This window comes from Brassica napus, chromosome C9 (genome assembly GCF_020379485.1).
Source record: "Brassica napus cultivar Da-Ae chromosome C9, Da-Ae, whole genome shotgun sequence".
In the NCBI taxonomy this organism is placed as follows: domain Eukaryota; kingdom Viridiplantae; phylum Streptophyta; class Magnoliopsida; order Brassicales; family Brassicaceae; genus Brassica; species Brassica napus.
In genome coordinates, this window is record NC_063452.1 from 20,489,166 (window position 1) to 20,504,948 (window position 15,783).

Sequence of the window (15,783 nt, forward strand, 5' to 3'; positions counted from 1 at the left end):
CGAGGTCGAAAGGGTTAGTACTCATGAAGAGATCCCTGAAATACTCTACTGCTATGTAACCTTTAGCTCCCTCCGAGAAATGCTCACCTCCCAGCTCGTCTAATAACATGAGAATCCGATTCTGGATCTTCTTCCCCTTGACACAGTTATGAAAATACCGAGTATTCCGGTCCCCTGCTTTCAGCCATTCCTCCCTGCATTTTTGCCTCCAGTATCGTTCTTCATCCAAATAGGCAGTAGCTAGTTGCTGACGCAAGAGCTTCACAGAGTGAAAGTTGGGATGAAGCTTAGACACTTCAAACTCCAGATCAAGCTTCAACCGTGTGATCTTATCCTTCGAGTTGAAACTGGTATGGTGTTTCCACTTAGCAATGTCTTGACGACATCGAGCAATACGTGCAACAGTACAGGAATCATCCTCTTCAGCCCCACACCAGCTCTGCTTTATCAGGTCTTCTAAACCTTCCTCATCAGCCATTCTTTTATCAAAGTAGAACCTTCTCTTGTAATGATCTTCACTCTCATGAGCAAATCTGATTAGGAAGGGTCTATGATCAGAAGCCCACATATCTGAGTATTGTAAATGTGAACGGGGAAACATATTGAACCACTCGTCATTCCCAAACCCTCTATCAAGACGACATTGAATCCAACCTGATTCTCTTTTCCCCGCCCAAGAGAAGATATTACCCGAGCTTCTAATTTCCTTCAACTTGCAGTTTTGAGCCATACTACGAAAGCCCCAAAATGTCGACTCACTCCTTTCTTCTCCACCAAGTTTTTCCTCATTAGACATAATTTCATTAAAATCACCCGCGAGGACCCAAGCCGTGTCTCTCACCAACCCAATATCAACAAGACGATCCCATACCACCTGCCTCCTAGCTCGCACGGGATCTCCATAAATACAAGAGAGAAAGAAATCCAAAGGACCCGACGAAATCTTCATGTCAATAATCCTCTTATCACTAGACAGTATCTCAACATTGTAACTATCCTTCCACATCACAGCTAGCCCACCACTTAAACCATTAGGCTCCACCGTGAACAACTTATCGTAACCCAAGCTTTTTTGTAATCCAGAAACATACGCATATTTTTGTTTAGTCTCCATCAAAAACATGAAATCCGGAAAGTGTAGACGTCTAACTTCCCGAATTTTCTGAACTGTCTCAGTACTCCCAGCACCTTGACAGTTCCAACACCAAATGCTCATTGGGGGAGCAGCGGCTTCAATACGGAAGCCACCGTAGGGTCTGTAAGCTTTGCAGATTTGTTCTCGGACGCTGTCTGTGGAGGGGGAGAAGACTTTCTCTTTGCCTTGTTCAGGTGCTGAGAAGGAGCAGGATAAGAAGCCTGGGCACGACTGGTATTGGGTTTCCTCTTCCAGGACGGAGGCCTCTTCCTTTGGGTCTTGCTGGCATTTTGGTTCCCGGAGACTCGCCCTCCCGAGGAAGGGCCAAGCTGAAAACCCGACAGAACCGCAGTGGGAGCAGACGTAAAGGAGCCATTTGTAGCCGAAGAATCAGCCTCACCTTCCTCCAGAGATTGAACATAGCCTTCTGAGTAAGCTCCAAGTAAGAGGGGTCTCTGTTTTTTAGAGACCAGTGTATCGTCTTGATAAGAGAAAACGTGGCATTTTCCTTTGTCTAGCTCATTGGTAATCCGAGTGATACGGACCGAAGCTTCAGCAGCACTATCAGCAATACCTTGCTTGACTCTTTCGATTCTAGCTCTGCGTTCTGTCTCATCAGCATGTGAGATATACAACATAGCCATTTTTTGGTCTTGCTTTGAAAGCTCCGGAAACATGGGAGGAAAACCAGGCGGGCCCTCATCCAGTAGTGAAGATCTCACAATGGGAAGATTAGGACGAGGCTCAGGCAATGCCTCTCGGTCATTAGATACTTGTTTCTCCTTCACACCACCTCTACGCAAAAGTGGGCATCTGATCTTTTCATGGGTAAGGCGCAGACAGTGAAAACATCTCTTATGAATCTTTTCATATTCAAATTCAATGTTCACCATCCCACCAGACTTGAGGTTCAATCTTCTGAATGCCTTGGCCGGGTTATCCAGGTTGAAGCAAACTTTGGCTCTGATGTAGTCCTTAGTCTGGGAAACCTTAGGATCGTAAGCAATAACATCAACTTTTCCAACCTCTGACGCCAGGCGGTACATAGTATCAGTAGTGAAGAACTCCACTGGGATATGCCTAACCCGAATCCACAGATCCATCGTTTTGAGGAAGTCATCAGGAGGGTTAGCTGTCCATCTCTCCAAAGCCATAGCCAAATGATTATAAGACCAGGGTCTATCTTTGAGGACCGTCTGTAGATCTTCCTCTCGCTGGAAAACAAACTGGAACCTGTCTTTCGAGAGAGCAATCCCTCGAACACGACCGTAAACACGCCACGCTGTAGGCATATAGTCTATCATTCGAGCCATGGACTGACATTCGGGGTTCAGCAAGCGGCCAAGGATACTAGTTTCATTCTCATCAATAACACGGAAACGGGGTTCATCAGGTAGGGTAAGGGGCTCTTCATCATCACCAATGGACATAGCTCTTATCGCTTTGTGGAGGAGGTCAGCCATGTTCGCAGTCGTCGGAGATGAATTCAGGGTAGAGCCGTGGTGGAGGAAAAAATTCTTTGGCAGTAGATCTACCGTGATTGAAGCAAATTTGCCATTAATAAGGCAAAATTCGGCCACGAATTTCTGAGAAATCATTAGTTTAGGAAAGAAACAGAGAATTTTGAGAAGAAAGGGGAAACAGGAAATAAAACTCTAGACCAGAGAAGGAAAGAGGTGAGATGGAGCTGAAAAGAAAAGGAAATAAAATATAATTTCCAAAATAAAACACTGTGACAAAAGGACCGATAAATGGTTTCACTAAAGACAAGAGAAAGATTTGAAAGATTAAAAAAGGCAACTAACGGTCATAGACCTTGCCGGAAATCGTCTCAAGTAGAGAGAAATGGTTATCTTGAAATGAACTAAATCAATGGTCAAACAGATCAAAATGCATGAGTTTAAATAGATAAAAATCCAAAAGAGGAGATTCCTTTTTTTCTACCCAAAATTAATGTTTGCGTTACTTGTTCCATTGGTAACCCAAATTAGAAGAGGAAAGGTATCAAAGTCATTAACCAAAATGGCATATATGTAATTTTATTGAACCTGAAGGGGTAGTTTATGCCTCCTATCTCTATATATTGTCTCCCCTACTCAGATCTTTTGTCCTGCCATTCTTATTCTCTTTCTTTCTTCCTCATCGCTGATTCTCTCTCTCTCCCAGTTCTCATTTATTATTTATTAAATAAAAAAGATAAATATAAAATTCTTCTCTGGTTAGATTATTTTCTTATCCGGTTACTTCAAAATTACTGTTCAACCGCAGTAATTTTCCCCCAAAATTACATATTGCTGACGTGGCATGCATCCAATAGAAAACCGCCATGAATACCAAAACGATGCGTCTTCCCCCACGCCGTGTGCTGACATCAGACAAACGAGTTATCTCCGGCGTCGTCGCCGGTAAACCCGCCGTGACAAATCCGCCACCGCCGCCGATTAAATCTATCCTTAAGAAAACTGAATCCGTCGCTCCGACAACTGTCGCCGCTGTCGTAGCCGAGCCGGCCAGTTCGAACCAGCTCCTCGCCGGTTATTTGGCTCACGAGTTTCTCAACAAAGGCACACTCTTCGGAGAGCAGTGGAATCCGGCTCGAGCCCAAGCCGGCCCATTTCCGGCCCAATCTACCGAGTCGAGACAGACTAAGCCGAGCCATGATATCGAGCCGAGTGATCATAAGCGGAGGAGATATGAGGAAGTCGCTAATATCCTCCGGGCAGATGGAACCCACTTGCCCGGTATCGTCAACCCTTCACAGCTTGCCCGATTCCTTAAATTGTGATGGCGCAAATCCACGTGGATCAAGGAGATTGGTGCGTCCACCGAAAATCAAGACGGTTGTTAGCACCGAAACATTCCTCTTGTCTCTGTCTTCGTTCGAATTGACTCGGAAATGTTAGGATTCTTGTTCTGGTCGGGATTAGATGTACTGTCTTTTTGTAAATCTGGTTATGCATTAATTCTCAACGGTTTGAAAAACTATTTTTTTGAAATTTTTGAATCCATTCCATTATGCATTAATTCTAATCATATATGTTACTAATGATTTTTTCCATGTTGAAAAAGAGATGAAAATTTGTAGATTTTTCGATTAGTGAAACCCTTGGATGAATCTTCTCTGATGAAATCGTAGATCCGAGTTTTTTTGGACAATGTGAATCTCCGGGAAATTACATAAGAATTAGATGAAGCGAAGATCAGTCCCTGGGAGCTAAGAATCGGGTACAGTTTGATTACTTTTATCAGCTTTTCTGTTAGGGATTTGAATAAAACTGATGTCGTTTGTAAAGTTAGATTCTAGAGTTAAATCTGATAATGATGTCATTTAATCTAGAATTTTTGTTGGACTGCAAGGACTCTGATGCATTTCAAAATTGTACCTTTGGGTATCCGATAATGTCCTTCTCCTTTGCTTATTATTTTCAAATCTTGGTAAAAAGTTTGTTTGTGGAATTGAGTTTGTGTTTGATGATCCTCGAATTCTATAAGTTCGTGTGTGGGTGATGAATCTTCTCTTGTGTGAAGATTTGGAAGACCCAGAACATGGATTCACATTCGTTTCATGCTTTAGTCCCCCTTCGTCTTAAAAAGCGATGTGTTTTGGTTCTATCCATTGCAGCTTGGTGGGTATGAATTGTGCCTTAGTGTATTGTAAAGGTCGTTATGAATCATCTTGATCACTCAAAAAAGAATGTAGCTTGCTGTGTAATATATAAAGAAATGGTGGAAAACCTTTTGAATTGCGTATGTACATTTCTCAACAGATTGGTGAGTTCTTTAACTCTTTATGTTACTTGTTTTTTTCGGTTCATCTAATATTTGTCTCCTTTTTTTTTTTTTTTTTTGAAACACTAATATTTGTCTCCTTAATTTATGAAATTTATGTTCGGAGCAGAGCACGGAATAGAGACAGCTTGCAAAATTGGAAATGCGGACATATCTAAAGCATTGTGGGCCTGTGGCCCTGGCCCACATTTGTTGAGAATAGATAGAGGAATCTCTTACCAGCTGGATATACACATACATGCATATGCAAGTATCTGGAATTAACTTGTTAAAATTAGTTTTATTCTCTATAATTAGAAGAAAAAAAAATTAAGTTGTTAAAATTGCTTATGTAGTTGAATTGCATCGTTTCATTTTTGGGGGTCTGTGAATCAGTCTTTAGCTCTTTTAAACACTCAGGATACACAGTATACGATATCTAAACACTGAAAATATCACATATTAGTGAATATCTGATCAAACCCTCCATTCCAGTTACTTGTAAAAACTAGTTTTGTTTGATTTTATTATATCCGTGATTTGATCTGAAGTTCTCAAATGTCTATTTCCAAACTTTACAAAAAAACAATATGATTCTTGTGATTTTTTTTTTTGTTTTCAAACATATGATTCTTATGAATAATGAACATATAACCAAGTACATTTAGCAGTGATCTGACGCTCTTTGTTGGTTCTTGGTTATACAGTTGTTAAAAATCTGCTTAATCCAAACGGTATTTACACAAAATACAATATGTTGTTAATGTCCACTAAAATGATATACAAAGTGGTTAAGTGCAGTGGTGGATATTGTTGTGTTCTTAGTTCAAGTCCAGTTGGGAATACTGTTTTTTTTTTTATCAAAAAAATGTTTTATGTTATATCTATATATTTAAAGCTGGTTTTGGGCCTAGAAAAGGTTAAGTGATGTTAGGAGTTTTCAAGGCTCATAAGACAAATGTTGCAGTATAAATGATTTTTCGAACCAGTTCTGAGAGATATGAAAGCATCAAGAATGCAAGTAATCACTTAATCTAAGTGCAACCAATGGTTTTTAAAAGAGTTTTTAAACTATAACTAACTAAAAGGAATAACTAAATGATACTTTCTTAACTATGAGAAAAGAGAACTCATGGATATAGGAATTAGACCTCGGGTGATCAAGTTTCGAACTAAGGATGACAAACGATCAATCAAACTATCAACCTTAAGCTTAGACACAATCCTAAACAAACTCTATGTCTAGATGAATGTTCATTTACTAACACAATTCAAACATCAAATGTCTTTGGTTGAATAATATGAAAGCAATCATAACTAGCAAGTCCAATGGCTACCTTAGCACCTCTAACAACAAATGTCTTTAGCAAAGTATGCTAAAAGCTTAGAAGAGTTGTCTCGGGCATTTCCTCGAACACCTTTCGGGTGAGAAATGCCTAAGGATCAACAACTGAGTGGCCAACTCAGAAGATGCATTATGTTCACTCTGTTAGCAAGGAAATATGAATGATCTACACTAAAACATCCTAGCTCTAACCTAATCACCCTTAATCTCCCTAACCCATGAATTCAAAGGGTGATTACTCACTAATCTCCATGATTCCTCTTAAACCCATGTTGGATTTCAGATTAATCATGTAGAGAAACACATAAAATAGATATAAGAACACAGAATTTCAATAACAAAACTGATCAATTGATTCAAGAGATGACTTTCCAAAGGTTTTTGGTGGTTTTTCTTAAGAACAAAGATGATCTGCCTCCTGGTGGCTTACAGAGTATTAAAACATAGGTTTAGAAAATAAAAACGTACATAATGAAATGACCAAAAGGCCCTTGAGAAATCATAAGTTCGAGCAGAAATAAGACGCGCAGCGACCTCCGCTCGTCGCTCCGACAAGTCGCTCCATGCTTCGGGAGCGACCTCGCTGTGTCGCTGCGAGAGGTCGCTCCGGACTCGTTCTCGCGTCTCCGAGTGATGAAAACGCGAGCGACTCCTCCCTGTCGCTCCGTGAAGTCGCTCCATGCTTCGGGAGCGACCTCACTGTGTCGCTGCGAGAGGTCGCTCCGGACTCGTTCTCGCGTCTCCGGGTGATCAAAACGCGAGCGACTCTTCCCTGTCGCTCTGGTAAGGTCGCTCTGATAGGGAGATCAGAGCGACTTGATGGTGTCGCTCCGGACTGGTCGCTCCGGTAAGGTGCTCGCCCAATGATCACTTTAAACACTTCTTTTGAACTCCAATTGCACCCAAATGTCTCCAAGAACTCCATGTGGTACTCCAATACCTGATAAGGACTCATGTATGCAAAATGCAACCTAAACATGGCTAAATCCTAATCTATATGATCAAAATGCACATGGGTGAATGGATAAAACAATAGAAATATGCAAGATATCAACTCCCCCAAACTTGTTCTTTACTTGTCCACAAGTGAACTTTCTAGAACTCATAGGGAGAGAGGTTTGAAGGTGGGAGCTCATAGCCAAAAGAAACACAACTAGCAAACACAATTAGCACACTCTCTTATTACACTCTAGCTTCTCTAGGCCTATCTCAACTCCTTTTGCCCCTACACTCATCATCAAGCATCCACACATTCAAATCAACCAACTCTCACATTCATTAAGCACAAAACATCTAGTGAATTCTTGCAAATGGTCAGTCGGTCCAAGTCATTTGGGTAAGGGAAGGCTTTTATTCAAGTGATTCAAGAGGTTTGAAACATAAAATCTTTAAGGTGGTTTACTCTCGAAACAAGTAGCCTCGACATTGCACATAATATATCTAAGAAAGGGACCAACTCATGCATACAATGCTCAATCTCCATTGTTCTACCCTTTTCCCAAACATACAATTACACAATCTTTCCCCAATGTCAAGCCCAACTCACATCTCTCACCAAAAGATCTCAAGAACGCCTTGCACACAAAACTCTTTTCTTTGAAATCTCATAAGGATTTTTCTTAACTTCAAAACAAAACTTAGCTCTAAACAGTTTTGCTAGCCCCCTTTTTTCCTTTTTTTTTTCATATATATATATATTTTTTTTTTCTTTTTTTTTTTTTTTTTTTTTTTTTCGGGGGCCAAGACTTTTCATAAACTGAGCTAGAAGTTTCTCTACTTATCCCATAAAGACTAGTCAATTAAGCACAAGAGTTCACTCTTTTCCTTCCACTTTCTCATACTCCCAAATCAAACTTTACAACACTCACCCCCATCTATGGCTAGACAATGATGTGCCTAATCTAGCAAGAATGAAGATCAAGCATTGTCGTTCCCGATACTCTCAACATTATGCACATGTAAGACTTTCCTAAGAAGGCCTCACTCATCAAACAATGAAAGCTTAAAAGGAGGGAAAGGTTTTTGGGAGTGGTCTACCACTAGAGTTTGTCAAAAAAGATTGGCATAAAAGATGTGACAACTCAAGTGTGTATAGCCATGACTCAGTACACAAGGGACCCTAAGCAAGAAGCATTAAGTTCGTTTAGTTCAAATAGGGTTGTAGTTGGCTTCAAAGACTAGGTTTCAGCAATCAACAAGTTTCAAGAAGAGTTTTCAAGGCACGAAACATACAAGTCTTTTCGAGAGGTGCATAGCTTTTCAGGTGAAACGTAGTGTTCTTTATAAGGCATTTAAAATCATTGCTCCCAATGCAAGTGAATGCAACCTATATGCTCTAGACTCTCCTAGAAATGCAAAATGATGCAAACTAAATGAATTTGTTTTTTTTTTATGCAAATAGGTATGCAATGCATGACTCATGAAACAACATCAAAGCAAACATGATCAAATGCTTGGTACCTCCCCCAAACTTGAGTTACACAGTCTCTGTGTTGTCAAGTAAAGAGAGAGATACCGAAAAGAAAACTAATATGCAAAAAGGAAATGGTATATACAAGGGAGAGAAAGAAGTACCTCCTATGGATAGTAGGTGGGGGCAGATGCCCCAGCATCGTCGTCGTCAGGTGGGAAGGTGGTGTAGTAACCACCGGATGCTGAACCGGAGCCTCCATACCATGGTTGGCTCTCAACCTCGTCAATCTCGACCTCACTATCAGAAGAAGCGAGGGATGGGGACTTGTTACCGGAAGTGGAAGGTTGAGTGGGTGGGTTCCTCCACTTACGCTGAAGCTGCGCAGCAGTGAGGGGGAAGCCAAGAGCATCAGGCGGAGGTGGAGGCTGGGGGTTTGAGGTGTTCGCGAAAGCGAAGTCTGCTGAGCTACATCCAGCTATTCCTCCCCTGGTTAAGACATCAGCTACTTTCTTCATGAATTTGGCTGAGGTCTTTGCCTGCTTCTTTACTGTCTTGCTTAGCGCCTTGCACTTATCCTTCAGCTTTTCTATCGTTCTGTCCTGAGCCTTGTTCCACCTCTGAAGGCGACCAATGTGGTCATGAGCATCACGAAGAGCTCCAGGGGGAAGAACTCCGTCATGTGGCTTGAAGTAGTAGCGCGGAGGTCCATAGATATGCTCAGAAGGGTCTGCAACAGGCGAGTCATGTCGCGTAGGAACACTCCTTCTCCTTGATGGAGCAGCATTAACTGGATCGAGAGGCCCGTGTTCTCCAAGAAAGTACTCCTGGGGTATGTTGAAGCTGATAGCTCCAGGTATCTCTAAACTCGTCAGGTTCCGGTTTGGAAGAACCACTTCGACTGGCTTGCCCTGCAAGTAGTAGTGGTAGACGTAGTCCTTCCCATACATCCCACTAAAATAGGTAGCAATCCTCAAGTAGGTGCCATCAATGAACTTAGGTCCCGCTGCGTCCTTTCCCAAGGGAACATTCAGAAATTGGAGCAGTGGTGTGATCATTCCACCTATCCCCATCTTTGGGCGCGAATCAGTGGTGTACCACGCCCAGTCTCTGTAGTGCTGGAGACGACCCACAAAGAAACTGACCATCCCGAAGGTAGCATAGATGTCGGTGCTGGGAAGGGGTAAAACTCCAGGTTGGGCGTAGGGACGGATAGCCGGACAGAGCAGTCGCATGTCTTCCTCAGTAACCGTACCAGCTTGCTTCCGTGGGTAGAATGCATGGACGAGCATCCTGTGGAGGTAACGTACGGACGGGTGTCGGATGTGTGAGTTCTTGTCAGCCCCGGTAGTGTGTTTGTTTCCAGTGATCAACTTCCAAAGCTCCGTGGGAAGGTTCTCACACTTGGGTAGGGAGTGGTCTTCTAGGTCTTGGAACCCCATGACTCTCCCAATGTCCTTGAAGTTCATGTTGTATTCTCGTCCATTGACCTTGAAACTGATTTTGCCCCATCCTTGCCTCACATGCGCGGTGTCGTGGTAAGTGACCGCAAGAGAAGATAAGAACTGACAAGTGACATCCTTGTAGAAAGGATATGCCATGGTGAGGAGTTTTGGCATCTTCAAATGTCCTAGCATCTCTTCAATGTCAGATTCAAGACCCAACTCCTTCAGCAGATCAAGGTCGGCGAACCTGGTTGGAGTCCAAGTGACCTCATTCTTCAAGTGATCATACAGCTCCTCCACAGATGGAGTTTTCGCCCTATCTCGATCAACCGCAACCCCTTTGCCTTTGGACATCTTGGCTTTCTTCGTAGGTGCCTGCTCATCAGCACTCTCAGTTTCACTTTCCTCATGGTTGGGAACTGCTACACTTTTCCCTGCCCTCTTCTCCTGTTCTTTCGATTTCCTTGCAGCCAAAGTCTGCTGTCGAACAGTCCTCTGCGTCCCTGAGCCAGTTGGCTCGCAGGGTAAAGCTTTTCCTCTTAGTGCAAACTCTTGTCTTTCAGCTTCTTGCCTCTCAGCTTCCAACTTTCCCTTTGTCTTCTTAACCATTTTCACCTGAAAAATTAAAAACTTGAAAAGGGATAAGTAGATGGAAGTAAAGAAGGGCAAGACTTTGCAAGTGAAAATTGCAAAAGTGAACTTAACAAATGAATTATCAATTTAAACTCAAGTTCAACACAATGCAACAATTCTCACTCTTGTAACACCTTAACGCATCTAGTTCACCCACAAACACACCCAATTAAGGTCAAATTCGAAAACCCCCAAATCCATGAACCCTAATTTTGCCAAAGTGCAAATTAAACTCAATTTCACCATTTATTCGACAACCCAACTTGATAGATAAGCTTTCCCTAGTCTATTTCACCACAATCTAGCAAGAAAATGACCAAATTTCGATTTTCAAATCCTAGGGTTCATGGACCTACGAATTTGAATTTAAAAACTCAATACCTTGCTTTGGATGAAAGAAATGGTGAATGGGTGGTGAGGAATAGGCTACAGGGGCGAAAGCTTGGATTAGAAACAAGAACTAGTTGATTTGGGTGAGAATTGAGAAAGTTTTGGGATTTTTGGTGTGGGTGAGTTTGAGAGAGTTTGAGAGTTTGTGAGAGGAGGGGAGAGTGATAGAGATGGAGTCGCGGGGGTTGGGGGTAGGTTTAGGGTCGTCCGGTTCGGTCTAGGGTGGTTAGGATCGGTTTACTTGAATTAAACCGGAGTTTAGAGTTAGAAAACTTACCTGGACCGGTTCGGGAGCGACGTGAGGGTGTCGCTGCGAGAGGTCGCTCCCGAGTCGTTTTCTCGCGTCGTGATTCGACGAAAACGCGAGCGACCTTGGAGTGTCGCTCTCGAAACCTCGCTCTGGAGCTGGAGCGACTTCGAGGTGTTACTCTAGGACGTCGCTCCAGGCCAGTTTTTGAGCTCCGTGACGACGAAAACGCGAGCGACCCGAGGTGTCGCTCCCGTAACGTCGCTCCCAGCTGGAGCGACTTCATGTGCTCGCTCTGAGAGGTTGCTCCGAGAGTGTTTTTGGAGCACATAACGTCTTTAAGCCGAGCGACCTCGAGGTGTCGCTCCCGTAACGTCGCTCCCAGCTGGAGCGACTTCGAGGTCTCGCCCTGAGACCTCGCTCCCACGCACAATTTTTTGCTCAAACCTGCATCAATCAAGCACCTGCACACGACTTCTCTCTTTTTTTTTTTATGCAATAAGATGAAAATGAAAATACCAATGCAATATATACAAGGATACGCATGAGACTTCCTCCCAAGTGAGCTTGTTTTAAGTCTCTAGCTTGACTTTGCCTCTTTTTGGATTAGGCCGGGGTAGGGTCAGACAGTGGAGTTGAAACCCCATCTTCCTCTGGTGCAGTAGCCATGTAGAGCTTAACCCTTTGCCCATTGACTGTGAAGTCTCTTCCATCAGTACTCCACAAAACTATTGCTCCATATGGCCTAACCTCTTTGACTTTGAAAGGACCTGACCACCTTGACTTAAGCTTTCCTGGAAATAGCTTCAGCCTAGAGTTGTAGAGAAGAACTTGATCTCCTTCTTTAAACTCTCTCTTCAGGATATTCTTGTCATGGAAAGCTTTAGTCTTCTCCTTGTAGATCCTTGAGTTCTCAAAAGCATCCATTCTTATCTCATCAAGCTCATGTAGCTGAAAAATCCTTTTCTCCTTGGCACTCTTGATGTCAAAGTTCAGCAACTTTATTGCCCATAGTGCCTTGTACTCAAGCTCCACTGGCAGATGGCAAGCTTTCCCATACACTAGGTTGAAAGGTGTGGTGCCCAGTGGTGTCTTGTACGCTGTCCTATAAGCCCAAAGTGCATCATCAAGCTTATTGGACCAATCCTTCCTTGTGATCCCCACAATCTTCTCCAAGATAGACTTGATCTCCCTGTTAGAAATCTCAACTTGGCCACTTGTTTGGGGGTGATAAGGAGTTGCCACCTTGTGCTTCACACCATTCTTCTTGAGAAGTCCCTCAAGCAGTTTGTTAATGAAGTGGGAACCTCCGTCACTGATCACAACTCTTGGGACTCCAAACCTTGGAAAGATGATGCTCTTGAACATCTTGGTTACAACTCTAGCATCATTGGTGGGGCTTGCAATAGCTTCCACCCATTTGGAGACATAATCAACAGCCACAAGGATGTATTTGTTTCCAAAAGATGATGGAAATGGTCCCATGAAGTCAATACCCCACACATCAAACACTTCAACTTCAAGGATTGGATTCTGAGGCATCTCATTCCTCTTGGTGATGTTTCCTCTTCTTTGGCAAGAATCACACTTTGAAACAAAGTCTTGTGTATCCTTGAACATATGTGGCCACCAGAATCCAGCTTGTAACACTTTCGCAACTGTCTTGAAGGTGGCAAAGTGGCCTCCATAAGATGATCCATGACACTGTGTAAGGATCCCATCAATCTCCTCATTTGCAACCACTCTTCTATAAAGCTGATCCTTGCAGAGAATGTAGAGATAGGGTTCATCCCAGTAGTATCTCTTCACATCCTTGTAGAACTTCTTCTTGGCATAGCCCACAAGATTCAAAGGTTCTCTTCCTGTGGCTAGGTAGTTCACCAAATCAGCATACCAAGGTTCCTTCTCTTCTGTTGCCTTGACTTCTTCCAGCTTCCTACCAGTCTCACAAACTGCTATCACTGCTTCAATAGCCATGATCTGCTCCTCAGGAAGTCCTTCGTCAATAGGAATACCAGACTCTACCCTCAACCTGGACAAATGATCAGCTACACCATTCTCAACTCCTGGCTTGTCCTTAATCTCCATATCAAACTCTTGAAGCAAAAGGATCCACCTCAAAAGCCTGGGTTTTGCATCCTTCTTGGCCAAAAGGTGTCTCAAGGCAGCATGATCTGTGTAGACAATGACTTTAGACCCAACCAAGTAGCTCCTGAACTTCTCAAAGGCAAAAACAATTGCCAGCATCTCCTTCTCTGTTGTGGCATACCTCATCTGAGCATCATTGAGGGTTTGGCTGGCATAGTAGATCACATGGGTTTTGCCATCTTTCTTCTGCCCCAAAACAGCTCCCACAGCATAGTCACTAGCGTCACACATGATCTCAAAAGGGAGATCCCAATCAGGTGGCTGGACAATTGGAGCACTAATGAGTTCACCTTTCAGCTTCTTGAAAGCTTGTAGACATTCCACATCAAAACTGAAGGTGGCTTCCTTGCACAGCAGCCTGGTCAAAGGTCTAGTGATCATGGAGAAGTCCTTGATGAACCTCCTGTAGAACCCAGCATGACCAAGAAAACTCCGGATGTCTTTCACTGTCTTTGGTGGGGGCAAACCAACCATAACATCGATTTTGGCTTTATCCACCTCAATCCCCTTCTCTGAAATCTTGTGTCCCAGCACAATCCCTTCCTTGACCATGAAGTGACACTTCTCCCAATTCAGCACAAGGTTGGTGTCTTCACATCTCTGTAGGACCCTGCACAAGTTTGACAAACAAGCAGAAAACGAAGATCCGTAGACAGAGAAATCATCCATAAATACCTCCACAACATCCTCAATCAGATCAGAGAAAATTGACATCATGCACCTTTGAAAGGTGGCTGGAGCATTACATAGACCAAATGGCATCCTTCGATATGCAAAGGTACCATAGGGACATGTGAATGTCGTTTTCTCTTGATCATTGGGATGTATGGGGATTTGGAAAAATCCTGAGTACCCATCAAGAAAGCAATAGAATGGGTGATTTGCAAGTCTCTCAAGCATCTGATCAATAAATGGTAATGGGAAATGATCCTTTCTAGATGCGGAGTTTAGTTTTCGGTAATCAATGCACATTCTATGACCTGTGATGGTTCTTGTTGGTATCAATTCATCCTTGTCATTTTTAATCACAGTGATACCACCTTTCTTTGGTACAACATGCACAGGTGATACCCATTTAGAATCTGAGATAGGGTAAATAACACCAGCATCTAAGAGTTTAAGAATCTCTTTCTTTACAACATCCTTCAGGTTAGGATTTAACCTTCTTTGATGCTCGATAGAAGTCATTGATTCATCCTCAAGATGTATCCTATGCATGCACAAAGAGGGTGATATTCCCTTGATGTCATCCAGTGAGTAACCTATTGCCTTTCTAAATCTTTTAAGCGTTTTCAAAAGTTCAGATAGCTCAGTTTCAGTAAGTTCACTACTCACAATGACAGGATAAGTTTCATTAGGACCAAGGAATGCATACCTTACACCATGGGGGAGAGGTTTAAGCTCCACTTTAGGTGCCTTAAGCTCACTCCAGTCATCTTGCTGAGTGGCTGAGACTTCTTGGTGAACCATCTGTGGAAGCTCCTCGTACTGATCCTTACTGACAAACCCCTGGTGTGAATCCAGCATCATCCCATAGGCAGTACTCTCCAGGTTCTCAATCACCTCAGCCTCTCTCTCTACAGTCAAAGCATGCTGTAGAGGGTCCTCTAGTGACAACTCTTCAAGGAGTTCATCAGCAAGGGCGTCCATCTCTTCAATGTAGAACACTTGCCCTTGAACTGTTGGCCTCCTCATTACCTCCTTGATGTCAAAATGGAGAATGTGCCCTTTACCCAGATGGAGATCAATCTTGCCTTCTTTCACATTAACAATAGCTCCTGCTGTTGCTAAGAAAGGCCTTCCAAGGATTAAAGGGTCTTGAGCTTCTTCACCCATTTCAAGCACCACAAAGTCTGTAGGGATCTCATAATTTCCAACCATCACTGGGAGGTCCTCTAAGATACCCACAGGGTACTTCACTGAACGATCAGCCAATACCAGAGAAAGTCTACACTTCTTGTACTGAGTGAAGCCGAGCTTCTTAGCAACAGATAGGGGCATCAAGCTGACACTAGCTCCCAAATCGCAGAGACATCTATCAAATACCATAGGTCCAAGAGCACAAGGTAATGTGAAGCATCCTGGATCTTCTAGCTTCTTTGGAATGACAAGCCTCTGAATGATAGCACTGCACTCATGAGTGAGAATCACCATGCCCTCCATCTCTTTCTTCTTTGCAGCTACAACATCTTTCAGGAACTTGCTGTATTGAGGAATCAGCATGAAAGCATCAATAATGGGCATTGTGACCTGGACTTCACT

General features: G+C 43.0%; 2 protein-coding genes across 2 annotated transcripts; one reads left to right on the top strand and one right to left on the bottom strand.

Annotated features, from left to right (window-relative positions):
- Positions 1-1,193: 1,193 nt before the first annotated feature.
- LOC106416881 lies at positions 1,194-3,013 on the bottom strand. The gene has a single exon (XM_013857765.2). It carries the CDS (start codon positions 2,731-2,733, stop codon positions 1,213-1,215), a length of 1,521 nt encoding a protein of 506 aa, XP_013713219.2. The 5' UTR covers positions 2,734-3,013; the 3' UTR covers positions 1,194-1,212.
- Positions 3,014-3,232: 219 nt separating this feature from the next.
- BNAC09G51790D lies at positions 3,233-4,131 on the top strand. The gene has a single exon (XM_022710301.2). It carries the CDS (start codon positions 3,462-3,464, stop codon positions 3,918-3,920), a length of 459 nt encoding a protein of 152 aa, XP_022566022.1. The 5' UTR covers positions 3,233-3,461; the 3' UTR covers positions 3,921-4,131.
- The last annotated feature ends 11,652 nt before the right edge of the window (positions 4,132-15,783 follow it).

Coding starts and splice junctions, on each gene's coding strand:
- BNAC09G51790D (XM_022710301.2), top strand. CDS start 3,462: ATGAATACCAAAACGATGCGTCTTCCCCCACGCCGTGTGCTGACATCA.
- LOC106416881 (XM_013857765.2), bottom strand. CDS start 2,733: ATGATTTCTCAGAAATTCGTGGCCGAATTTTGCCTTATTAATGGCAAA.